The sequence below is a fragment of the Centroberyx gerrardi genome, chromosome 9, assembly GCF_048128805.1.
Source record: "Centroberyx gerrardi isolate f3 chromosome 9, fCenGer3.hap1.cur.20231027, whole genome shotgun sequence".
NCBI lineage: Eukaryota > Metazoa > Chordata > Actinopteri > Beryciformes > Berycidae > Centroberyx > Centroberyx gerrardi.
Window position 1 is genome coordinate 22,481,303 of NC_136005.1, and position 26,827 is coordinate 22,508,129.

Consider the following 26,827-nt stretch of genomic DNA (forward strand, 5'->3'; position numbering starts at 1 on the left):
CTTTATTTGCGTAATCTAGCCCATCCCTCTTGTTTTCCAGGGCTTTCAGGCACTACAAACCAGTTTTTGCTTTTTTTTTGCAGATTTTATCTTTATCTTTTTATCTTTTTTCTATGTATTCAAATGCAATGTAATGTCTGTGTATTTTTTTTATGTATTTTAATGTATTTTCTCTGCCTATGTCAATGTAAAGCACCTTGAATTGCTGCTATGTATGAAACGTGCTATACAAATAAAGCTGCCTTGCCTTGCCTTTAGGCTGGCATTAATGTTTATGATGTGAATTTATAGTATACATCACGTTAAGTGGCACCAAACTGATGTAAGTTAGATGTTTTTCTGAAAATGTTTTTTGTTTTGTTTTGTTTTGTTTATTTTGGTGGTTGTTTTACAGTAAATCCCTGCCAAGAGCATTTTCGGAACAGACTAAAATAACTTCTTCCTTTTATGTCCATGATGAGATATGCTGGTCTGAAATGTAATATATGTAAAAAGTTGCACAATGCAAATGACACTTCTTCTTCTTCTTTTTCTTCTTCTTCTTCTTCTTCTTCTTCTTCTTCTTCTTCTTCTTCTTCTTCCAACCCAAGTGGAAGCCACAGACATAGGAAATATAGAGCAACCGGTCTTGTCTTCCTGCTATTCAAATCTGAATCACATGGTGGCAGCATACGTCTATAGTATGAAACAAAGAGCTCATCGTCTGCAAGATAAATTGATATACTTTATCAAGTCTACTTTATATATTTATATATTTAAACATCAATCAAATACGTACAATGCAATTAAATAAAAATTTGGGATCTTACTGTGATTAAAGCAGATTTTGTAGGCAATACAAGAGTAAAGACTAAAGACTCCTTAAAACAGATTTCTTATGTTTTTACTTTGATAGACAGATTAGTATTGATTTATGACAGCAAAAAGTATCTCTAAAGGCAAGTAAAATCTTAATGATGTCATCAAGAGACACATCCTGGAGCTGCTCCCTTGACAGTGAAGGGGAGACCAGCCTTAATTTACAGGGTGTCTGGACCCATTTTCCAGTTCTTAGGCTACTTGTTAGCACTGCATTAAAAGCAAACTGATTCTGATCTAAAAGTTCAAGCAACTTGTCATGAGTCCATACAGTTAGTCCTCTATTAATATATGATTCAGCTTCTGCCTCTTAATTATATCATAGCCTTTCTTCCTTGGTTTCTAGTTATAGGAGACAATTATTCATGTTTAGAAAGGTTCATCATTGTGTGTAAGGGTCAGTGTGGGTATAAGGGTCATGTGCACTAAACAGCCACATAAATAAAGTTGGCAATCCAAGTTCATGTATCAACATTTATTATAATATTTTTCTGCATTTTAATTCTGCCTATAATTCATGAACTTACCTGCTGATATTATTATGTACACAGTCAGAGCTTTAGAGTGATCAGGGAGAGAGAGGGTGGACGTTGGGCCCTGTCCCTCTGGGGCCCACTTAGGGCTACTTAGTATTGTAAATGATAAAAGTTGTGATTTACATAACACACTGTATAATTTATAATGTACAAAATGTGTACACCTTTCTGGTAAATAACAAAAAAGCACATCCAGTCATGCATAGGCTACATGTTTAGATTTAAGATGGGGACCCTTCCATTCCAAATCAACATGTTTATAGTTTGTGTGTGTGTGTGTGTGTGTGTGTGTGTGAGAGAGAGAGAGAGAGAGAGAGAGAGAGAGAGAGAGAGAGAGAGAGAGCGAGAGAGAGAGAGAGAGAGAGAGAGAGAGAGAGAGAGAGAGAGAGATGTTGGGGGGTTATTACATGGGCCTAATACAAATATTCTCATATTCTCCAAAATGTGTCTTGTGTTTTTTATGTCTATCCATTTACGAGGAAGCTCTTCTCAAGAAAATGACATGGTAGAGGGTGAACGTGTCTGTCAGGTGTAGTGCTTTAAAATTACCCCACTCTCCATATGACCGCGTGCAGGCTGCACCTTCAGCCCAACCCACCAAGGACTTGAACGCCTGCCGGTGAGAGGAGCGCTCACAAGCTGCTGACTCTCTGACACGCGGACATTCACTGTCAAAATAACTAGAAGGTTCATTTGTTGGTAAGTCATTCCACATTTCATTGATTATGTTGCGTATTCAATAACGAATAGGATCGTAACGTTGGGTAGACCTTTTTGAAACATCCAGGAACACCGTATCAAACCACAAGCCACTTGCTAGTGTACACAGGTGCCGGGCAGTTAAGCTAACTCTTGATAAAGCTAATTAAAGTTAGACTATCTAAACCATACTGTAAACTGCTACGAGTCTGTTTCTTATGAATGATAAATGACCTATTTTACACTTTAAATGACGGTCCTCTTCAGCATTTGAAGTTAGAACTACAGCTATTGGAAGCAATCCCTTTATCAACAATTTGTAAGAAAACTTGTGCCACAGCCATAGCTTAAAATTGACTTTTTTTGTATTTAAAATAGCAGACACCTTCCAAGTCTGGTTGGCCCATTTGTTTCGTGTTAGTCTGTTTTTTTTGGCAGTACTGTAGGGAATTATGTGCCTGCATAGACTTAACATTGAATGTGTGCCGTGAAAAGGACTTTATGGCAAAAACAATTATATTTCCATTTACTAGAGATTCATCCTTAAATGTACTCCTTATATGTACTTTTAAGTTGCCTTAAAACGTTGGAATAAATTTTCGGCAATAAGGGTTTTATTTTGATCGTTTTGCCGTAAATAAATGTTTTATTCAGGCTGGCTTGAACTGGCCCAAAATGTTATAACTTCGATTTACTAGATCGACAGAGTGTCTCGAAGGCTAAGAAATGCTGAATCATGTTAACTATGCGTCAGAAAATTAAACCGGCATATTTGGGGCTGGCACCTGTTTTAATACAATACTTCCATGGCTTTACTTCAAAACGTTCAACATTCCTTATTGAGGGTTTTATTTTGAAAATGTTCACCGGAAGTTTTATATACTTATGATTATATTTTTCATTCTGGCTTGACCATGGATGTTAAACTCTGTAAGGGTGTTATGTGCGATCTAAACTCAGTGCATCCAAAGGTCTTGGACAAAGTTAAACCAAGCTTTTTAAATCTTTAATTCAGTTTTGTTGTGTGTTGGTTTCTTGTTTTCCGTTGAGAAATCAGACCACCTGTCACGTAGACGTCAGTTAACGTTGTCACAGGTGCACAGTTGTTTTCATTTTCACATTTGTTTAAGTTAGTAGTCATACATTTCCTTCTAACTGTCGTTAAAAAGTCTTAGGTATTATTGAAACTTGCAGATGCCCTGCACTGGTGGCTAAAACACTTATCACACAGCAGTACCAGCCTTTTGCACGTCGCCCATTAAAACCTGCACATCGGTTGCAGTTTCTGGATTATTGACACAAAAAGAGGAACGTCGCTCGTGTCAGTTAAACGTTCATTGAACACTTGAGTCCCTGGACCCCCCCCCCCCCCCCAATACTGTAATGTAGAATATGTTTTGAGATATCTTTTGAAATATAGTACACACATAGGCTATTTACAGATGATTCATTCGAAATATCTTGTAGATTTCGAAAGAATTCCATCTACATGTTCAAATGCATTTTCGCCCATTTTACATAGGAATTTAAAGCATGCACAAGTGTTTGCCTGTGATTTGTAAATCGCTGTAGCAATTCAGTGCCTGGAGGTAATTTAGTCCCAGTTATGGTAGCCTACTATATCACAGACTGAAATCCCAAACTCGTTTTTTTTTTAATCTTCTTCATGAAGACTTGAATTCTAATCATTAGGTCTTATTTATCTGTATGTGTGTTTTTAGATGAGATCTATGAGCCAACCAATCATCTGCAATAGTTTATTTGCATACTGCCTAGATAGCTGTATATTTGGCGTAAGGTATACTAGTGATAACCTACATGTAATATTTAGATTTTATCGATATAGATCGAGATGGGATAAAATTGGACAAACTAAATGCATCAGTGCAACAGCACAGCATCGGATGTAGCCTACTGTTGACGTTGAAACGGGGAGGAGTAGGGCGGACGGCAGGATGTCACTGACCGACAGTAACCTCACTGGAGGGTGCATCAGCACTAACAGCCTGCAGCATTACACGGTTTGCGCATGTGTGCACGGGCTCGTCCAGCCCGGTTGTCATGTGACGCTGTGGTGTGGTGGCTCTGTGCGTTTTCGTCTCTCATGGCAATTGGCTGAGACTGATCTTGCTATAGAGTAAGGGATGGCACACATATTGTGTGTTCTCGTGTGAGCATCTCCACACGTGAGTTAAGAGTTTGACCTTCAAAAGCAAGCCACCTTAAAGTCTAGTAATCAATGTACATCAGGTCACCTTATTTCCCCTGCACCTTATTTCCAGTTTGCATTTTCTCAGATTATTTGCTCAGTTGCTAGTCCATCTTGGCTGTCAAGTATTGATACTTTGTGAAGTCTTTGCTGTTATAGCCATAATCCCATGCTCTGCTCCAACCCACTGTACCCATCTGAAAAAAATGACACATTTAACAAATAAAATCTTTGGCCAATTTTTGTTTATTTATTTATTACTATTTATTTCTAAGCATGTTCTAAAGTGTATGTGAATGTATTTTTTTTGCTTCAACTGTTAAAATGTCTCTATTTCAACAGAATTAATGTATCTTATTTTATTTTCAATAAGTATGACAAAAATTTCATCTTGTCATTTTACCACAAGTTTCCATGTATAAATTAACCTTTTATGCTGTACGCCTCTGCAAAATTGTAGGTGTTTTTACTCTCTGTATCTTAGTGTGGGTGGGAAATTTGCGTACTTCCCTTTCTGCTTCTTGAACTATTGAACTGTGGAGGGTGAGTGTAGGGGAAATTGTGTAGAGGAAACCACTCATCAGTTTAATCCGCGTGTGCTACTGGGGTTTGCTCTTAAACCTCTGGTGCTTCTTGGTCATTTGCTTGGTGTAATTTTCAGTTCATAAATGGTGACTCACTCTTGTTTGGAGTTACCCACAGGTTAAAGTGTAAAATAAAAATGAAGTGTCTTCATAGTTGTGAATTCCCATCTTGTACTTCACTCTCAAATACAGTTTTGCTGTCTTATATAGTAGAAAACTGCCCAACTCTCCTCCCCTGTTTCATATGCTCCAGGTTAGAAGACTTCTGTTCACAACTGTCCCATATGATTGCCTTCACAGGGGTGCGTTAACAAGGGGTCAAATTGGGTCTTTCCCCCTCAGAACTGGTCAGTTTTCACCCTTTTTGGTTTAGTTTCACTTCCAACTGCAGACATTTTTGTCATGGCCAGTTCTTAAAATTCTGTTCCTCCTCCTCCTGTATTGTTTCCTCCCCTCAGACGATGCCCTTGTTTTAATATCCTATATATCAGGACAAGCTTCAAAAGAACTAGAAGTACAGGTATGGCTTGTCAAGCTGAAGTAATTGGGCTGGCTGTGTCAAAACTACAAGATTTTGAGCGGGAGAGCTAAAATTAGGCTTCAGCTTTGAGAACCTTTTTCTGAGTAATGCAATCACAGCATGAACGTTGATGAAATTCGTTCTGACTACAAGGCCATAGTCATAGAATAGCTTCTTGTCAGGTTGCTTAATGACTCAAAGTTTTGGTGTAGGTCAAATAAATCCAGCTGTGATGCAGTATCTAGTCAGAGTGATGTTGAGTTTTGATTAGAAGCTCTAGCATACATTGTAACAGTCTTCCTTTTAATGATGATAGCTAGAAGAATAAATAAGAATAGAAGTTGGATAAATTACAATTTTGCAATTGGTTAAAATTAAATCTCAATTTCTAATGTTGCTCATAATGTAGGTCAGAGGATATGGGCGTCCTTGCAGTGTGGATATTTGCATGATCTCAGCCACAGTGGAAAGTCATAAAACCAAGCCAGCACAGCTGCAATTGCACTTGCAAACTCGCCTTGTAGACCTATGCATACAGTCCCCTGGTTTGTCCTGTAGTAACCCCGGTCGGCAGAGCTGCATCGTGTGTTTGACTGTGTATTTCTTTGTGAGGGGGATGGGTTTGGGTTACATAGCATCATCTGTCGAGAAGAGTGTGTGTGTGTGTGTGTGTGTGTGTGTGTGTGTGTGTGTGTGTGTGTGTGTGTGTCTTGAAGCCACTGCCCCCACCTGCATTCATTTGGCTTGCGTGGCCTTATATGGAAGATGGGTCTTGTGGTGTGAGCAGTTTCAGCCAATCAGATGGCTTTAGGATTGTAGAGGGGGGAAGTGTGTCTGGAGGAAGCAGGCTGGCGTGCCTGGGTGGGGTTTAGGAGGAGGGACCAACCGAGCCGGCCGGGGGTTTGAAAATGAATGATATGCTACACAAGTTGTAGGCATAGTGGGAGAGGCTAGCATATTTGTGTTTAGTGGCAGACTGAATTCACAGCATTTACACTGAGTGGAGGATTCCAGAAAACCTGCTAAAAACAACCCGGGCAAAGAATTAGCTACCAACAATGCAATGTGAGTATTTCAGTTTGATTTAGATTTTTATTTAATGTAGCTAGATGAATTGCTTTTGCCTTGAACACCAGTGCTTTCACTTCACACCACACCAGCTTTGGTAAGGAAACGGCTTGTTTAGGTGATTGATGGGAATCATCTTTTAGAAACATCAACTTGTGTGTAGGCATATTTCAAGTGTGATAATCAATGATTTTGTATGAATATGGATCAGTTATTTCTTTAAGTTTGTCTGCAGTGTGATTTCCCTGGCTCTCCTTTGGCTTAACCATTTCCTCACATTACTCTTGTGGTTATGAAATTCAGCTGACTTCTTTGTTAACCTGATAAGCATGAGCCCAATTGGTACCAAATATAGAATCTCTTGAGTTTAAAGAGAGGGCTGGCTGGTAAAATGTACCGCCCCATCATCCTCTCCACAACATGTGGAGAGCTGGTCTTCGGCAACTAGGGTGGGACCCAACAGCAGATCTGTATTGATTTTGTCAGATGACAGCTGGAGGTGAAGGGAAGCTGAAGCCTTATCTCTTTTTGAGAGGTCTGCATTGGCTTGCAAATATTTGTCTACAGAAGGTTAAAATGTTTAACAGGGGATGGTAACTGTACAGTGAGGATGCTGAAGCTAAAGCTCCAAGGTAAACTGCACTACTGGGGGCTAGTCAGAGGCAGCAGCTGGCTCTCAGGCAGGGGATGAGAAATCCGATTCATCTCAGTTCAAATCAAAAACGGGTTAAGGCAGTACCGTCGGTTGCAATCTTGTATGGACGTAGAGAGACAAAACATGAGGACATAGGGAGAAAATGTGTGTGTTGGGAGGGGGGTGGGTTATAGTCCCTTTGACAGGAGATTAGCCTAACTGTAGTTTGCGGGCGTGGTGGTATTGTGTTGGGGGGGGGGGGGGGGGGGGGGGGGGAAGGAGGGAAGTCCCTTGTTTGTTATGAGACAGACGCACAGTTTTGGCAGGGGGTGGGGTAGTTACGGTTGCCTAATTTCTTTATTGAGAAGAAACTATTGTAAACTATTGTCAAACATAATTAACAGTAAGTGCTCCCTTCAATATTGGTTTTAATTTAAATAATCTTAATATTCTCATCTTTCCAACTGTTGCATTTTGCTTTTAATACAATATTCATTGAGCAGCTGTGGCTACACAAGACTGTGCTGTAAAGGTCCTAATCCTCTCTTGATTGCATGAATGCCGGGGCCAGTTTCTATCGTGATGTCAGTTTGCGCAGTGCTAAATCCATCAGACAATTCATCCTGGGCAGTAGTTGTGCTGGCCCATGACTGGGAAACTCCAGGCAGGCAGGCAGTCAGGCAGGCAGTGATGCAAAACACCCTTCCTGTCTCTCTGGGCAGGAAGGAATATTAATGAAGTGCCCCCGAGAGACCTTGGTTTCGGTTGTTGACAAGCTTCCACAAACACACCCCACGGTTGGTATCAATATCTATGGAGCAAACCACTGCATCGGATGAAATGGGATTTGAAACTTGAAACTATGTGTTTTTAGGTAAATGTGAGGGATGTTTACCAGCCGAGTTTAATAATCAACAACTCGTCCCCTCATGACAAATGATTGATATCAGCAATCCACTGACGAGTTGCGTGATGCAGGAGTGGTAGCGGGTTGTCACATCGGAGCTAAATCAGAACTACGCAGCTCTAGCCTTATTCATCTAACCTTGATGGGCTCAGGTGACGTCGGCTCATCAGATGTAAACGGACAGAATGCTTGGAAGGAAAAAGGAAGGAGGGGGAGAAAAAGGAATTGACTGAGGAATGAAGGTTCTTTCCAGCCTGACGTTCTGCCCGAATATAGCCCATCTCTCATTGCACACTTAATATCATCTGAGTGACTGAGCCTTTTCTTATGATCAGTGTCACCCTCCTCACCCCCCCCCCCCATCCCCACATCCCACATCCCACCACCACCCACCCCTCAACCCCCATGCTCGATGACCAAAACAATGAGCATGCACAGAACCTTTTTAAAAAATAAAAAAAAAAGGGGGAGAGAGAGCTTATTATATTGTCCTTCCCAGCCCCAGTCCATCACACGTCTGCCCCCCACCCTCTCCTCTCCCCACCCCCCTTAAGACCGCTCATAACCCCACATCCACCCACAGCTGTGTGCGTACGTCCTTGAGGAGTCTGTAGCTGCATTGGGAAGAAGAGGGGAAAATAAAATGGCAGCCTTGCATGTGTCCATGTGAGAAGCGGTGAGATCACCCCATGACATCTGTCTTCTTGGCTAAGACAGCATCAGGGCTCCGCAGGAATCTGTAATGAGCTGAAGTCTCATCAGGGTGAACCGGCTGCCCGCCTCACCACGGCCAATTTGCGAGGTAGAATTGATCTTTTCAACGATAACGGTTTGTGTGCCCATGACACTTTGACTAGATGGCTGTTGATTCCGGGTAACAGTCAGAATTTCAGGAATGTTAGCGTTGTTTTTTTTTTTTTTTTTTTTCTGCATTGGTACTTGAACCCACACTACTCCCATTAATTTCTGCCGAGCATTCCAGTTTTCCAGCTTTCCCCAGTTATACATTCAATGGAAGGTTTCAAACCCCTGACGTTGATAGAAAATATTTTTGTTCGTGCTCCCTGACCCCCATGGAGCCTGTTTTCTTTCCACTTGCCCTTGCCCAATTGTCCTGACTGGTGAGCCATGATAGGCTACTACCACAATAGGCAGACAAGCCCGCTGGTATGTGTTTTCAGCCAAACAGCAGCCCACACCAGTGTCTTTACTAAATGGGGGCCAAGCAAGGCTGTGGGCTTGAGTGAGAAAGGGAGTGTACTGGGGGTGTGCGTTTGACAGCGGTGGAGCGGTGATGGTTTATTGTTATGGAGGGATTGACGTGGTTCCTCTGGTGAGGTAATGACCAAAGGTAGATGAGGATTCGCTTATTCGTCTCCCTCCCACCCTCTTTGAAATAGACCTCGTTATGGGCTGATCATCTTCACACACTGCTGGAGCAATTACATTTTGCTAAAAGAGGTGCTTTGTTTATAGAGGATATAATTAGCGGACATGAAAAGGCTGTCTATTCATTATAGCAAGACAATGTTACCTGTATCAAGATTTACCACATTACCAACTAGGCTGCATATAATCACATGGACTGTTGCCATACTACCTAGTTTTGCCAACAGAACAGTTGTATTATAGAAGACAATATAATTGTATAATTTGCTCATATATTGTAAGGTATGAAAGTTGACAGTGAGCAAGAAGTAGTTAAAACATAACTGGTCTCCCGAGTCATCTCCTGCCAGCAGTGTGTGTCTTTCCCTTGTATTTACTCAGTAGTGGTCAGTCACCATATGCCACCAATGTTTATTTGCACTAGCACCAAAGCTAGGACCAAAATGGGGATGGATGTGGAACCATAATTACCCCCAACTGCGGCTGTTACCGTAATTACCCCCAACTGCAGGGAAACACCGATATGTTCTGTTCACCTATGGTCTGCCCCTGCGACTTGGAGCCAGTAACACTCTGGTGTGAGTCTTGTGAGTTTTGGAAGCCGTTGGCAGTCACATGTCGATGTCAGTGTTACTATGTGGCAATTAGGTCAGGAGAGCAGTGCTTTTTTTTTTTTTTTTTTTTTTGTCATAAGGCATCTTCTTGAAGCGTGCCTGAACCTTGCTCCATGAGTGTGTGCGACTAATATCCTTCGCCATTTGCTGTGACTTTCCAGGCAATTTGTGATAACGAGCCCCGTTCAATATCCCTCATCCCCCTCTCTCAGTGACCGTGTGTGAACCCACCGCCATGTCTGCAGCCGTGGTGATGGAACCTCCCAGAGACCTTCAGTCATCCTGCGGTGCCGAAGACAGCGCGGCCTCCCTTGAAGACGTTGCTGTGGATACAGCCAAGTATGCCTGCACACACACCGACACACCTCAGAACCACTGGCTTAGCAGCTGCTGCTGTCAGGGAATGTAACGTTACTGAGATGATAGCTTATTGCCAGTACTTTTAGCACTGGGCTAGTGTAGCATTATTCTTTTTCAGTAGAATCTAATTGTGGGTTAATAGGGAAAGTATGCAAATGGCAGCCAAATAGTCTCCCCAGGCTAGTGCTCCAGTGCTCACTGGATACTAGTATAATTTGCATGTGTTGTAAAGTGTGCAGTGTCATTCTGTGTAAATGTATCTGTGTGATTAAATTCCTGTCAGCACAAGTATAGAGTCTTAATCATTTTGCTTTGTCAATTAGGCTAAGCTTTTATTTGAAATTGTTGTTATTGTGAAAACTGAAAATACACACTTGGGAGGGAAGGCATTACATGTCCGTGTAACAAATGCGACTGTAGCCCAACAGGGTGTTCTGGAAACAAATTGTTTACTTGGACCAGAAAGCTATTTCCCCTATGAGCATGGGAAGGTTGTTGCCCTGGGTTATCCCCTAGGATGTGCAGTAGGCTTGGGGATCCACGTCCGTGTGTGTGTGTGTGTGTGTGTGTGTGTGTGTGTGTGTGTGTGTGTGTGTGTGTGTGTGTGGTGACATGATTTTTCCTGTTCTTCAGTGAGTCCTCAGAAGAGGAGTCAACAGGGGAAAGGGAAGAGGAGACTGGCACCCGTGATGAGATCACCACCACCAAGCCTGCAGACATCGTGACTGAACAGCCCTCAAACACACAGACAGGTGGGAGGCGAACACACACACGCATACACACACAGGCAAATTGTTCAAATTTAACAATGGAAATGGCCGCTAGGTTCAATGCTGTTTACACTCGCTTTATCCCACCCTAAACTAACATTAACAAGGGTACTGCAGCCTGTAATTTGTAGAAAGCAATCTACATCAGATTTTCAATGGACATGGGCACACACAGAACTGGGTCAAGGCAAAAAGTGGAACAATCTTTACCACATACTCTATCCTCTTGTTGGATATAGTCCTTGTGGTCCAGCACTGAAGGTTTCTACTTGCCTAAGTCAGTGTTTGTGAATCTTTTCCATGAGGAAGTAGGTCAAATGGAAGTGAGTGAACTCCACATTCTTTGGCAGAACGACTTATCTTCCCTTTTCCTGCCTTTCTTCCAGTCTCCAATGGCCAGGAATATTTGACTTTGACATTCTTTCCTCCCTTAGACATTGCTGCCAACCTGGTTAGAATTTGAACACTAAAGGCAAAATTATGGTTTCTGCGGTGTGCCTGGTGTGCCCGGTGTTCACGGCAAGACCGTTCTCTCCGAAGAGGCACATTTTTGGTAAATGTGGCAGCAGCGCGGTGTTCGCGGAGAGCGCAGAATCTCCTCCGGTTGTCCATTTTTGCCTGTTGTCAGCTGTCAGTTTGCTCGAATAGACTACTTCCCTAGTAACCAACTAACATAGCAACCATTAACCAATCATAGCCTCGGAACTGACTGCGGCGAAACGGTTTCCAGGCAGTTGAAAATGTATTTTGAAAAGAGTCTCCCAAAAAGTCCCAGAAAACCATAACAACTAAATATCATATCATAACATCAAGTATCTAGTGTTGGTAGAGTTTCCAATGAAACAAGACTCACCATCCTACTGACGCACCAGCTCCATGTGCTGGCGACTGTCAGTTTATCGGTTATAAGCCCACCACTTTATCATCAAGTTCATCCGTACACACACACACACTCATGCTACAACACAACGGTATATGGAAACAGTCGGCCTGTCAGGTCACATGACCACACCATTCTCTCTTCTCTCCTTGTTTTACAGGCTTTTCAGTGTTGATGCTAAACACACAGCATGTGAAAGGTGCTTTCAGGACAAATTCAAATATTGGTAGAAGTTATCCTCAGTGCTCTCCTCATCATAATAACCCTTTGCTGTTCAGATAACTGTGATATTTTGGCTGGTGGCCGTGGTCTATGGCCATAATTAGGTGATAAAGTTTGTTTCCTCCAGGACATTACATATACAGTAGCAACAGTGCAATTTCATGGTCTATATGATGATGAGATGAAAAATTACATCCAACCAACCTGTAGTTATTGATTACCATAGTTCAGTTGGATCCTCACCACCCTCCCTGTGCATCCTGTGTGACTGACCTGCTGTAGATCAGACTCGCTCATGGGCTCAGAATGTTTTTTGTGGCTGTAATATGGTGCCAGAGGGTGAATGGCATCTCCCCTACTGTGACAAGGAGGAACAAGGAGGTTGCATTTGTAAGTTTGGTTCTGCATGTTTTCTTGGGCAGGAGAGGAGGACTGAAAACATTTGGTACTGAAACCTCTCGCCAAGCCTGGGGTTATTTTTCTGAGTGCTTCTTTCAGCAAGAGACTGTGCAGCTGCCTGAGCTTCATCTGATGGATTAATGTGATTTGCTGGTTTGTCCTCATACACAAATGGCAGCATGGTATCTTGGTTGGATAGGAGACCCTAAAACCTTGAACTCCTCTTCACAGCAATGCACCCATCACATGATTGTCAGTAAACATCAAGTTCTTAATTTGGTTTTAACACACGCATTCACACCTATATATTTGGCTCCTTCTTTTCCCACCCTGGCCGCAGTTTTCTCTGCTGCTGCTCTAACATTATTGCCAATCATCTATGAACATATGGGGGGAGGGGGGATGTTACCTTACAAACATTCATTTGATAAAGCAAAATCTAACAAATCCCAAATCCTTTTCCTCTCTCTTCTCTTCTTCCAGTGAATGCCCGGCGCCCAGATTCCCTGTCGGTGCCAGCAGCAGGAGAGCCCGGCCTGTGGACGTCCCAGGGCAACGGGGAGGTGAAGCTGAGGATGGGGGAGTCTGGCCTGGCCGCCGAGTCCCCTTTGACCGTAAACCACATGTTCACCTCAGCCGTGGAGCGCTTCGGCAGCTACACCGCTTTGAGCTGGAAGGAGGGCGAGCAGCAGAAGAGTCTTAACTACAGAGACTACTACCAGACCTGCCGCACCGCAGCCAAGAGCTTCCTCAAGGTAAAGCCTGGCCAGAGATGGAGAGGTGCCAGCAAATGCTCTTTAAGAATTAGGACAGTCAGAATACGTTTTTTTTTTGTTGCAGTGGAGTTGACTTATCTAGTGTAAATAGGATGGAACATTCAAATATGAACTAGTGAAATAGAACACACACACAATGAAAAGTGGTTAATGTGTAACTTATATGAAAATGACTTATATTTACAATATTGTATGAAATCCAAGTGTAATATTTCAGATATCACTCGTTGCTTACACTGAGGAGCACACAGCTTATCAGCTCATATAGTTGGTAATGAGGTTTTATTAGCGTTGAGAGCAGTAAAACAAACCGTTGACAGTTACGCATTTGCAAGTTCAAGACCATAAAACTTTCCATCACACATTATTGCTCAATTTGAGAATCTCCTCGGGGTATTATGGTTCACACCAGTACAGCATATATAGTATAGCATAGTATAAAGCCTTTCACCCACACAAGATGTGAAAAAGCAAGAGAGAAATATCTGTAAAGTGTTCTCTTTACAGAAAGAAGCACCTATTGTCACCATTCCCTCTCAGCAACAGTTCCCCTCCAGTCTCAAAACGTCAAAGATATCTGCTTCAGTTTAAACAATCCAGTACTGTTGTCATTTTTTCACCTCATGCCAGTGGGTTTGGCTTTCTGGCAGGTCAGTCTCCGCAACACGCGACACAGTACAACAGTGTCAGACTAAAATGTCAGCCATATAGGCGGGCCAGCCAGACAGTGAGGCAGCTCAGGACAAACCTCAGCTGTACATACAGCACAGGGCATGCAATTGTTTATTGTGCAACCCAACACCGTTAGTCAGCATGGGGATCAAAGGGCTGACTTGCTCTCAGTGGGGGACGTGTTTGTATACACACACACACTGACATACTCGCTCACATGTGCCTGTCCGCAAGCATATACACCCCCCCCCCACACACACAGACTCTTGGACACAACTGCCCCTGCCCTGAACCTTGTGGCCTACACAGTTCCTGCAGGCACTAAGCACATGATGCTAAGCTCATGGTGTTCGATGGCAGTGTCTGCTTGTCTACGTTTTCACACTCTCCCACACATTAATGAAGCTCACAGTTTGGGCAGCGATGGCGTTACATTTCCAACCAGAGGAACTGAGGTTCAAGTATCACGCCTCTTTATGTTCCTGCTGCCGTTATGAAAGGCTTCATAAGTTATTTAAAAAGCTCATCGCTGTTTTAAACTTGGTATCGGTCTCACGCACATTTGGTGGAATACAGTATCTGCTTCCATAGTTACTAGCTACTGAGGAAAATGCGCTTCAAGCTATCTTGTGCTATGATCTCTCAGAAGATCTGCGTATCTGCTGCTGTTAGGTCAAAACCTTGAAGGGTTTTCAGGAATTGGGACAAATAAACTCGGTGTTAGATTGACCACCATGCATTTTTTACATCATACAGTAGGTTTTGAAAGGGTTTCGTAAGCCCAGGATATATAATTTTCTCAACTTGCAGAGGAAGGTGTCATCCTTAAATTAAGATAAAACATGAAAATCACCAAAATTGGAGTTACAAGATTTTCACAGCAATAGTGTGTTTCTCAGATCTGTGTTTAAAAAGAAAAACTCTACCAGATGTGATTTAGTAGTACATCCAAGTATTATTTTTAGTATATTTAACTACATGTGTTATTATATTTATAGTCTAACTCGGTACACGTGTGTTTGTGTTTTTCTGTAGCTTGGTCTGGAGCGCTACCACGGCGTCGGCATCCTGGGCTTCAACTCCGCTGAGTGGTTCATCTCTGACATCGGTGCCATTTTGGCAGGGTAAGTGTCCGCTGGTGTCTGTTATGAGTTTGTTTGTGTAACTGTCTGCGATGAGCTGAATGTTCCCCTGCTGGCTGTTAAATTTACAGCTGCGTGTGTGTGCAAGTGTGCATGTAAGAGACTTGAAATATGAGTATGCCAGAACACTACGCTGAGTGACTTTGAGTTCAGCACGTACTCCATTGACTTAAAGACAACTGGCTGAAGGATTACAACATGCTAAACAGGAGTGCTGGTGAGCTGTGTGCTGATCACACCATAGTATCGCCAAGCATCTCCAGCATGGTCCTTGGATTTACTAGATTTAATGGAACCCAATACAGTAGTGCAAATTAAGAACTCAACCCATTGATTAGAAAAGGCCAGCTTTGCCCCATGGTCACACAACTGAGCTGGTTATGTCAGAACATCTGAACATGAACATCTGTCATGTATCAACTGTGATCTGTTGCTTTTTCACATTGTCTGCCCAATTTGAGCTGTGATGCAGTGGGCTTATCCATTCACTGCTGTTCTGGGAATGCTGGGAATGAGAGTGAAGTGAGGCAGAGCAGTATACAGATCAGTATGGGTACAAGTCATTCCTGTTGTGTGAACTGTGTGCACTAAATCTCTGCTCTGACAGCACCGGCGACACAATCGCATGTTCATAGACTCCCACGCCTAGTCTCTGCTCACTGCTGATGCATGACAATAAGAATGTACTGAAACTGGTAGTTCTGCCAAGCTGTCAAACCTGTCCCGACCGAGAGAAATCACCATAGAATTTCTTGAATAGACTCAGCGGAAGAGTCGAGTTCGCAGCATGTCATGTCGCTGGAATGTTGCTGATGAAGATCCATATAGGATCAAAGCGTTAGCTTTCAATAAATCATCGTCTGTATTGCGACTGTCAGCGAGTTCCTTAGGCACACACTCTTCCTCAGTGTTTGGCAAGAACATCAGATACACATGGAGTGAAACCAGCAGGGTCATCATCCCTTTAGCTAGTTATTGCTGAGACTAACGGTGTAATGTTGCAAACCAGCTATAAGTGTAGATCGAAAACAGGTGAGATGAGTCGAGGTCTGATCAGCGTTGAGAGCAGGTATGGTGGGGTTGGTTGCGGGACACCTGTTGAGGCTTCTGGAGGTGTTATGAGCTAGCTATCTGTGATGGGAGTGGCCCATTTGCTTAACTCAATGACATACCTGCTGTAACATCCAAGCCAGGTTTCTACAGTGCTCTCAAAGTGCTCTCTCAAAATAGCACATGGGATAGTTGCACTCGCTGGTATTGGTATTGGTAAATGATCAAGAAAAACTGCTCCAGGACAATGACTGAACACTGTCTCCTTCGTCTGACTCTCTCTTGTCTGTTGCAGCGGTTTTGCTGTGGGCATCTACACCACCAACTCTCCCGAGGCGTGCCAGTATGTAGCAGAGAACTGCAAGGCCAATGTCATTGTGGTCGAGAACCACAAACAGCTGCAGAAGATCCTTCAGGTGAGCTCAGAGGGCGATTGTTGAGTTTGAGATGGAAAATGATTAGTTACTATTAGACACTGACGAAGGCCATCATGAAATGGTGGACATTGAAAAGTGCTTAACAAAGTAACTTTCTATTGTGTGCGACCCCATATTTTCAACTAATGTGAGTTTGAAATGTACTCACAAACAATGCACACTACTGTACGAGTTGTGATCAGAACCACAAGAAACGGGGACAAAAAGGAAAAATATCTAGCGCCGCAATCCAGATCTGGACGTTCACCTAAGCGTTTTTACTGTTTATTCTGTGTATTTCTCCCATTTTTTTTTATTTCTTCCTAATGAAATTTCCATACACATATTTCTTGTTCTCATTGAGAACAAGGAATCTCACTGAGATTGTATGTACCAAAATATTGAAATCCTAACAAAAAGATAAATAATATCACTGGCACAGGCGATCAATACAGCATTAGTCCTATATTTTTGTCATGAAATGCCTGTTATCAGTATTGGTACTCAGTAGTATAGAAATGACACAGGTGTTTGCGTTGACTATTGTCAGATGTCTGTGTACTCATACGAATGTATTCTGTGTTTGTTCACAATTTTCCACAGGTTCAAGACCAGCTGCCACACTTGAAAGCTATTATCCAGTACAAAGATGCACTAAAAGAGAAGAGACCAAATCTGTACACGGTAAGGACACACTGCTTTGGACATGGACACAGTACACAAACAAGAGAAGGTTTAGCCACTTGCATCATGGTGTAGATGTGCATGCCCTTTTCCAGATCAACAGGGTTCAGTAACACTTTTTTGATATTATTGTAGACTCCTAAACAAATATTGTTCCCCCAACTTTAGTTTAAGAATCGTCAGTTCAAGAGTTCATTTTTTGTCATATTATTTTTCTTTGCGTACTGTAGTGGGCAGAGTTTATGGAGCTTGGACGTGACGAGCCAGACACTCTCCTTGATGAGATCATCTCCAGCCAGAGGCCCAACCAGTGCTGCACGCTCATCTACACCTCAGGAACCACAGGCCAGCCCAAGGGAGTCATGCTCAGCCACGACAATGTAAGTTACATTAGCCAAGTGCGTTGCATCTACATTTGAGAAGGCTGAACTGTCACTTGTCTGATTCCTAGCACTGTCAAGAAGAGTGTATTCCAGCTGTGAGCTTGCAGTGAGGGAAAGTGCAGATGCAATTGAATGATATGCACAATACAGCGAGGTAGACTGCTGCACAGATCAGCGTGTTGCATAGCTCTTAGTTTCTAAGAGGTTTCTTGAGATAGATAGATAGATAGATAGATAGATAATTTTTTATTTATGTGTCACTCCTCAACATACAGGACAAACAGGGCAACAAACACAGTACCCCAATAAAAAAGAAGGTTGAGGACCACTCATTTAGAGTTATGAGACACAGGCTAAAAATAATACACATAAAAAAAAAAATACTAGAATATATATACACATACACACACATAAGTACATACATTCGTACAGATACATTGATACACAAATACATACATACACACACATGAAAAATAGAGGTCATATTACACACACACAAACACAAACTCTTATGTTAAGGATGAGGTGGAAAGCTTTGGCACATTCGTTGATACAATATTTACCAGCTAAAACTACACACAATTTATTTAAATCATCGTACTCATTAAAATTTGCAACATGGTTGACACTTAGGCATGGATCAGTAAAAAGCAATTACAATGACAGCAACTTTAGAACTTTGCCCACGGTTAAAATTCCTCTGAAGACAATTAAAGCTTTCAACAGGTGCTCTTATCCACGGGGCTTATAATGAGCTTCAACCCTGTTAAACATCAGACTGGATAACCTGGCTGCCCCGCCTTCCTGACTGAAACAAGTGTGACTTTGATAAATGCATACTTCATTCTTGTCAAAGGTCACTTATCAAGGTATAAAACAGTTTTGATGGAACACTGTAACACTGTCTGTGGTCATATACCGTATTTCAATGGCCGTTATCCAAAATAACCCTTGGCTGTATGTGATGCTCTGTGTGTGGTAAAAATGTATCTCTTTGTTCCTTTGCAGCTGTTCCCCGACTTCCCTCAAATATAAAACAATTCAAATACAGAACACTAACCCCGGTCCTCCTTTCCTTCCCTTACAGCTGACATGGACAGCGTTCGCCACCAGCCGCCATGTGCGTCTGACAGACGCCACCCAGGCTCAGGAGACTGTGGTCAGCTACCTGCCCCTCAGCCACATCGCAGCTCAGATGGTCGACATCTGGGTCACCATGAAGGTCGGGGGGGCTACCTACTTCGCCCAGCCAGACGCCCTCAAGGTGAGGCACGCCGTTTGTGTGTCTGTGTGTATACATGTTCGCTGTTCAGTATGTGTGTGTTTAGTATACAAACATGTGCACACCCAAAACCTATAGTCCATCGCTTACTCCAGAGCTTCAGGTATATATTCTTTTTTTTTTCATCAAGTTAAAGTTTTGTCATATATAGAAATGAAAGTGAATGAAATGCTTATGCACGCCATTATCCTCATTGTAACAGAAACTGCAGCATAGCAACAGCCATCACCGGAATCACAAGTCACAATAGCGCAATTAGATAAGTCCAATGTGAACAGTCAGTAGAAACTTATCTCTGAACCTTGAGAACCATCCACCCATCCAGTGTATCCTCCACAACATGTTCTTTGATAAGAATCTCAAGTGTTTTTCTGCAGTTCAAAATGTGACTGACATGCTGAGTTATCTCTTAAAGGACATTTGCTGCCAGGCCCTCCATATCATTCCATATCATTCCATATCATCACCATCATCACCCTCTACCCCCTGATTAACACAAACCAAGTGTGTAATCTAGTTCGGAGAAGCAGATTAAGAGAAGACTTTTGATACAAGTGAAGGGCATCCTGAGGGGGACACATTGACATTTTACACAAACGAGAAAAGGCTTCTTTGTTGCAAGGTTGTGTGCCGGGTCTTTGGGAGCAAACAGTAGCTTCTCTTTATGAAGCAGGAATTTTCAGCCCATGTTGCATCACGCTGTAGTAGCAGATGTTCATGGTCTTTACCAAGTATTCGCCGTGCTGGTCTTCTCTCTATGTGAGCTATAAACTGTGAGTGGCGTTTGTACTTAAAATAAAGGCTGCTGGTGCTAATAGTATTGTGTCTGTCTTGTCTTCCCAGGGCTCCCTGGTAAACACCCTGAAGGAGGTGCGTCCCACAGCCTTCATGGGCGTGCCACGAGTCTGGGAGAAGATGCAGGAGAAGATGAAGTCTGTCGGGGCCAAATCTTCCACTGTGCGCAGGAAAGTCGCTGCCTGGGCCAAGGATGTGGGTCTGCAGACTAATCTCACCAAGATGAACCAGTGAGTGCAAATTTCAGCTTTATTTGGACATGATTGATTCATTTCTTCAGGGGTGAAGATTCCTATTTTGTTGCTTTGGTTGTCCTGAGCACAACCCTGGTTTATACCCCAAGACCAAATCACACTTATGTAGCTTTCCTTACTGATTTTATTCAGTTTTAGAAAAGCAGTACAGTTGGCTTCATTACCTCTTTAGTTGCCTTTCTGAATCACATTGATGTTGACATTGATACAAAAAATCTCTTCCATCTCTCTCCTTAACTCTTAACTCACTCTTACATGAGTGTAATGTGTTGCAGGAGTATTGTCAGGGCATTGTAGCTCTGTCCCTGCTTTACATGCCTTACTATCTGCTACGTGTAATTTTAGTGATCTAGGAAGATGAGGTTATTTTACTGTTGAATGCCCTAAAAAGTAAATGTAATGATCTTGTGTGCCTCACTGGAGACTTGATGTTAGTCAGCCTAGAAAAACCAACTCATTGCACGCAATGACTCACACTTCTTCCATTTCCTCACCCCTCAGAAATGGAGCAGTTGGACGCACACCGCTCAACTACCGCGTGGCCAAGAAGCTGGTGTTCAAAAAGGTGCGTAAAGCCCTGGGCCTGGACCGCTGCAACAAGTGCTACACAGGCGCCGCTCCCATCACCAAAGACACCCTGGAGTTCTTCCTCAGCCTGGATATTCCCGTGTACGAGCTGTACGGCATGAGCGAGAGCACTGGACCTCACACCATCTCCCTGCCCGACGCCTTCAGGCTCACCAGGTACCTGCTTTTCTCCTCTCTGTACTCTCTGATATGCGTTGACAGGCATATGTCTGTACGTCCCTCTGAATATTTGAAAAATTGCCCCGCAGCTGTGGGAAGGAGATCCAAGGGTGCAAGACGAAGCTGCACAACCCGGACGAGGAGGGCAACGGCGAGATCTGCTTCTGGGGCCGTCACGTCTTCATGGGTTACCTCAACATGGCCGACAAGACGGAGGAGGCTCTGGACGCAGAGGGCTGGCTGCACTCCGGCGACCTGGGCAAACACGACCAGAATGGATTCCTCTTCATCACTGGCCGAATCAAAGGTAAAAAGGTTTAAAGGTTTTTCCTCTAGCACTGTCCCATTCCACCTAGAGACACTGACACTGACTCCCTAACTGTTCTGTATTGGACCCTAATCCGCTACTAAACCTGTTCCCTCACTTGACTTGTCTGTGTGTGTGTGTGTGTGTGTGTGTGTGTTTGATTGCAGAGCTGATCATCACAGCAGGAGGAGAGAACATCCCTCCTGTCCCCATCGAGGATGCCGTGAAGGAGGCCGTGCCGCTCATCAGCAACGCCATGCTGATCGGCGACAAGAGGAAGTTCCTCTCCATGCTGCTCACCGTTAAGGTAAGCCTCGGAAACTGAGACCTGGTGTAACCGTCGTATTACACATGCTTCTATTGTCCAGATAAATAATTAATAATAGATCAGTTCAAGAGCAGCAGGGTGGTGGAGTGAGTAGGGAGACCGTGCGTCAATTGGACGACCCAGTGACTATCTGGAGTGACTATCTTGCATGTCTTTCTCTGTTCGGCTGTCCCCCTGGCTCTAAATGGCCATGAATATTACTACTATATATACTATCCTCAGCCAAGTACCCATGCCAGACCTCGTACCCTAGTGAACTCTGCTCCAGTCATGGTAGAGAGCCTGTTGAAAAGACGACACACAAACAACACTTAGCAAGCCATTTGTATAGAGGGAGCTTGTTATGGAATGCGATAAGAGCAGGAGGATGCAGCAGGTCGTTATCACACAGACTGGAGGATATCAGACTGAGAAGTGACTATGACTGATGTAACTTGTTAGTGATACTGTATCTGAGGCATACATTTTAAACACTGCAGGCTCTGTGACATGTAAACATCTTATCTTTATTCCCTTTTATCTAATCGCATAAACAGGCTACAAGTCCATCTTGACTGATGGCAAAAGGAGATTTGCTGTCAGTAGTGAAAAGCAGAGCACTCGCTTCTTTCTACCATATCATTTCAGAGACTGCCACCTGGTGGATTGTTTTGCAAACTGCAACACAGTGCACATAGACTCCTAATCCAAATTTTGAAAGCAGCAATGCTCCAAACAGTTATTGCATGGACAAGGAAATAATAATGGAATATTAGAAAACAAAAAAAGAATGATTTTAAAACGTGACATTTTTCTTCTCCTCCAGTGCCAGGTGAACGGGGACACGGGCGCCCCAGAGGACGAGCTCACAGCGGAGGCCGTGGAGCTGTGCAGGAGGATGGGCAGCAACGCCGCGCGCGTCTCTGACCTCTCAGGCGGCCGAGACCGTGCCGTCCACGCCGCCATCCAGGAGGGAATCAACCGCGTCAACGAGAACGCCACCTCCAACGCCCAGCGCATCCAGAAGTGGATTGTACTAGACCAGGACTTCTCCATCACCGGAGGAGAGCTGGGTGAGTAGGATGGGAACACTAGGTGTGGTGGATAGGAGAGTATGGGGGCACATTGTAGAAACCTCTTAAATTAATGTGTATCACCAAAGAATTCAAAGACTCCTAACTTGTGTAAATCCTCAATTCAGCCGCCTAGCCTAAGGACACCTATCCTAACTTGCTACTAGCCAGTTCTCATCATAAAGTATTATGTTAAATTTCAGCCAAAAGCCTATCACTGAACTCACAAACTGTTAGACTTTGGCTGCTACTTGGGTGATTATGGTATCACAGCAGAGGTTGACAATCATTCATACCTATTGCTGTTGCAGTTACAGATTAAGATGTCCAACATTAGCAGGGTGGCTAAGAATACAGCTGTAATCAATGTGCACCACCGCAAAACATCAGCCATAGCAGATACAATGTGACAATCATGAATGGATGCAACTTTGTAGCATTTGTTTTTGTTTGTTTGAAGCACCATGCACTTCACCCATCAGTCACTGGTCAGAAATAAAGGTCAATCTTGGTAACCCCCGAATAAGACATTACAAGTAGAACAAGGAGTCTGGCTACAGCAGGTAGGATGTCCTAAAAAATGTAGATAAACTAGAAGGGTTAAGTTAAGGGGAACCAAGGTGGACAAGGATTTGTTTCTATAATGGCAAAAAAAAAAAATTTTTCTAGCATTGTCATTTTAGATAAGCATGGGCAGTTGTGATTTTATTGTAATGTAATTGAGATCTTGATAAGATGGAAGGGACGTGTTGTAGAGGAGAGCAGGGTAAAAGCTGGTAGGAATATAGAAAAGTACCAATTATGAGACAGTTTGGGATGAGCAATAAATCTGCGATGTCTCAAATCTGAGATCTGGAACAAGTATGGAATTTTGAAATGGGGAAAAGGCTAGCTGGACCAGGAGAGAAGGACGTGTGTATGAATCAGTACTAAATTGTGCGTCTGTCCCCCAGGCCCTACCATGAAGCTGAAGAGGCCGGTGGTCATGAAGATGTACAAGGAGCAGGTTGAGAACTTCTATAAGGAGGTGGCCACTCCCAGCACCCCCGACAACCCCCTGCCTCCCAAATAGAGTTGCACTGGGACAGTTCGTCCCCTCCGCCTGCAGAGGGATTCAGAGAGCCACCATGAAAGACCTGATGCTGACAATGTCTCTCTGTCTCTTTCTGATGTACACATACCTGCATACACACACATATATACACTCCAACATACGCAGATACACTCCACCACATGTATCCAACCACTCCCTGTTGCCGTCTCTCTCCTGTAAAAATGTTTTGGTAACTTTCCTTTTTTTGGTTGTTGGGTTTTGTTTACATTTGTGGGTGCTGTACAAAAAGGAAAGCAAAGAAAATCCACAAGAAGCCATTGTAAAATAGCTTTATGATTTGGAGTTATCAATAAGCTGATGTCAACTATTTATTTGTATTAATGTGATGAACAATAATATCCGATAGATGAAGTAGCCACAGCTGTATGAAGTCATTGTTTATTGTACTGTAATATTTGAGAGACAAAGTGGCAGAGAATCCAAAAACAAGTCTATAGGACGTAGCAGAATTTTTTGGGGGGAAGAATATGTCTTTTGAACGTGTCGCTCTTTATTTATTGTTTCCAGTTTGCCAAAGTCAACGTTTTACTTGGGCCAAATGAGCTTCGGATGTAAAGAAATTGTTCCAGGAACACTTGATATATCAAATTTAGCATTCAAATCCAATTTTTACTGGCCTTATTGTTGTTTTCTTGTCTTTGTCGGTCTGGTTTCAGAGCTCTGAAGGAAAGTGAATTAGTCATTTATGTTGTGGATCTGTCCAAACAGCGAAGCTGTTCTGCAACGACTCAGTTCCAAGACGTCCGAAGTAGATGCAGTTGTAGAGATGAATAGAAATCTGTGGGCTACAACTGCACCATCTCATAGTTGAGCATCCAACTTACGTTCTTGAAACAGTGAAACATGTCATTCAAGCCATATATATATATATCGCAATTCATGCTTTTTTTGTATCCATTTGAAAAGTCTATGTATTCAGATATTGTGTGTTATCTCAGTACAGCCTACGCACTTGCCTGGTTGAAATGTTTTCGAACAGTTCTTCTGTGTGTAGAATTGCTGTGATCTTGTGAAATACTGTAAATATGTTTTGCCTACATCTGCTTCTTCTCTCTTGTTGTCTTTATTTTTTGTGGGTTGGATGTTCTTTCAACTGATCATCAGCCATTTGTTGAACAGCCCAGCACCACTTTTGCACGCATACATGGAGAAATTGCAACAGGAAATGTACAGACTTATGGCAAATGTCTCAGCTGCGTTAGCATTGTCCTTATTGCTGCTGCTGCCACACCTATGCATCAGATATAGAAATGTTCTAATGCTCAAGGTTTTGGTACTATAACCAAATGTCATACGCCTCCTTGAAGACATTTCAAGTCACATTCTGAAATAAGGTTTTGAGGAAGTTTAAGGTGAAAATATCACCTGTTATTGCAATCCAAAGAGCTGATTCCTGTATATGTAGCAGCAGTAATGTACATGATGCTTAATCTGTATGTTTGTAACCTTCTCACAGTGAAAAGTGAAGGCGAGTATGACTTGCTCAAACCAACTGAAGTAAGATAGACATTACAGTGCAAACTATAGGCCAGAAGGCAAATTATGTCATTCAGGCCTATCTATAATGTTGTTAAATGAGGAAATGACGGTGATTCATAACAGTATGCTGGGCGAGGCGAGTTCTCTGCTGTCTTCAATTATTGTTTAAGTAACTGCTGTGAATACACAGCTAACATCTCAAGCCATTTCAGCCATTTGAGTTTCTGTTCCATAGAGGCTGCAGAAGGCCACCTATGGGCAGTCACATACTGTAACATGACTTGGAAATAACTTTAATGTGTTTACAGCCGGGACTGGGTCTCTAGAAGATCAACTTTGTTCAATTATCCAATTACAGCACTCAGTAACTTTATTAAGAAGGGTGCTCTACAAATCTAGTTATTATAATTCTGCAAAAGCCCAACCTAAAACAAATCAATGAGAGCTCACAACACCCTAGACAGAATACTGGTTTTACCTGACCTTAATAAGACATGAGCTTATGTTCCTAAGAGTATCAGGGTGTGAAGATGGAAATGTGCATGTGACTGCTGGAGAAAAAGCTGAGCAGGCCTGTTTCTGCCCAGTCTACAGAAATTTGAATGTTCTCTGTGTGCGTGTGTGAGTGATCAGTTACAAAATAAAAGTTAAATACATGGAGCGCTGCTGTCTCATTGCATTCCCTCTGTATTCCTTTGAAGTGTGAGGTAAATATTTCATGCAATGCATCATCACATCAAGGTTAAGAGAGCATTGCTTAGAACACGAGGTAATGCAATTTACCTGGTGAGGATATAAAAACCTACTAGAGATAAAAGGCCAATGGCAACCTGTACTCCAGCAATCCTACTGGTAGCATTGATATTTACCAACATTATCTCAGTAAGCGTAGCCTGTCACATAGAATAACACATTTACTGAAGGTTATACCGCAGCAGAGGTCTCAGGATATTGGCAATATGTTTCCTCAGTGCAGAGCTGACCGTGGACAGTGTCACAGCACACTATTTATTTTGGCTGTTTATTGGCCGTTGCCAATAAATGTCCCTACTAATAGTGACATTTCCTCAATAGATTGTCCATGCATCATGACCGTTATTGCCTGGCCCGCTGCTTGTCCTTTTAACCCCGCAGACTGCAGGACATCAGTGACCCCAGCATGAACCTTAAATGAACCCTCCACACTGGGTCAACCGCAGGTCAATGAAGGGACACGCAGGGACAGTACTCAATGACTTTATTAATAATATGATTTCAAAATAAAAAATAACATTAAAATAACATTTTTTGTCCTTGTTAACAACTTGCATCATATGGCCACATGGTGGCATTGTAATGCCAAGTTTTTAAAAATACCAAATCGCATTGTTCTTCTGCCATCCAGTTCATTTGTTCGGCCCATTATGGTAGCATCAACCACATACATGGAACACATTTTGGACTTCCCCTCCCCTCCCCCCGTCCCAAACCCAACTGTAACCCTCACCCCCCAAAATAAAAAAAAAAATAAAAAAAAAATCAAACCTTGATAAATACAGGCAACCCTGTCCCCTGTCACAGACACATTATGACAACCACTGACACAGGAAACGCCCCGTCTGCACATGCCCCCCCCCCCCCCCCCATTCCCATATTCCTCACAGCATCTGGAGACAAAATATTTACTCGCAAGTAACCATTTGCTGCTCATTTTGCTT

At 42.8% G+C, this 26,827-nt stretch overlaps 1 protein-coding gene across 2 annotated transcripts; it reads left to right on the forward strand.

Moving 5' to 3' along the window:
- Positions 1-2,012: 2,012 nt before the first annotated feature.
- On the forward strand, positions 2,013-25,791 carry acsbg2 (acyl-CoA synthetase bubblegum family member 2). Of its 2 annotated transcripts, none has more exons than XM_071913408.2 (15): positions 2,013-2,093; positions 10,231-10,357; positions 11,012-11,130; positions 13,133-13,404; positions 15,133-15,221; positions 16,585-16,705; positions 17,309-17,389; positions 17,620-17,769; positions 18,860-19,036; positions 19,898-20,079; positions 20,605-20,847; positions 20,940-21,157; positions 21,325-21,464; positions 22,291-22,537; positions 23,491-25,791. In XM_071913408.2, exons 2-15 carry the CDS (start codon positions 10,254-10,256, stop codon positions 23,607-23,609), a joined length of 2,262 nt encoding a protein of 753 aa, XP_071769509.1. In that variant the 5' UTR covers positions 2,013-2,093; positions 10,231-10,253; the 3' UTR covers positions 23,610-25,791. The 2 variants fall into 2 exon arrangements, with proteins under 2 accessions (XP_071769509.1, XP_071769507.1); XM_071913406.2 differs by lacking the exon at positions 2,013-2,093 and adding an exon at positions 6,316-6,471.
- The last annotated feature ends 1,036 nt before the right edge of the window (positions 25,792-26,827 follow it).

Coding starts and splice junctions, on each gene's coding strand:
- acsbg2 (XM_071913406.2), top strand. Junction 20,080..20,604: donor AATCTCACCAAGATGAACCA/GTGAGTGCAAAT, acceptor CTCACCCCTCAG/AAATGGAGCAGTTGGACGCA. Junction 20,848..20,939: donor GACGCCTTCAGGCTCACCAG/GTACCTGCTTTT, acceptor ATTGCCCCGCAG/CTGTGGGAAGGAGATCCAAG.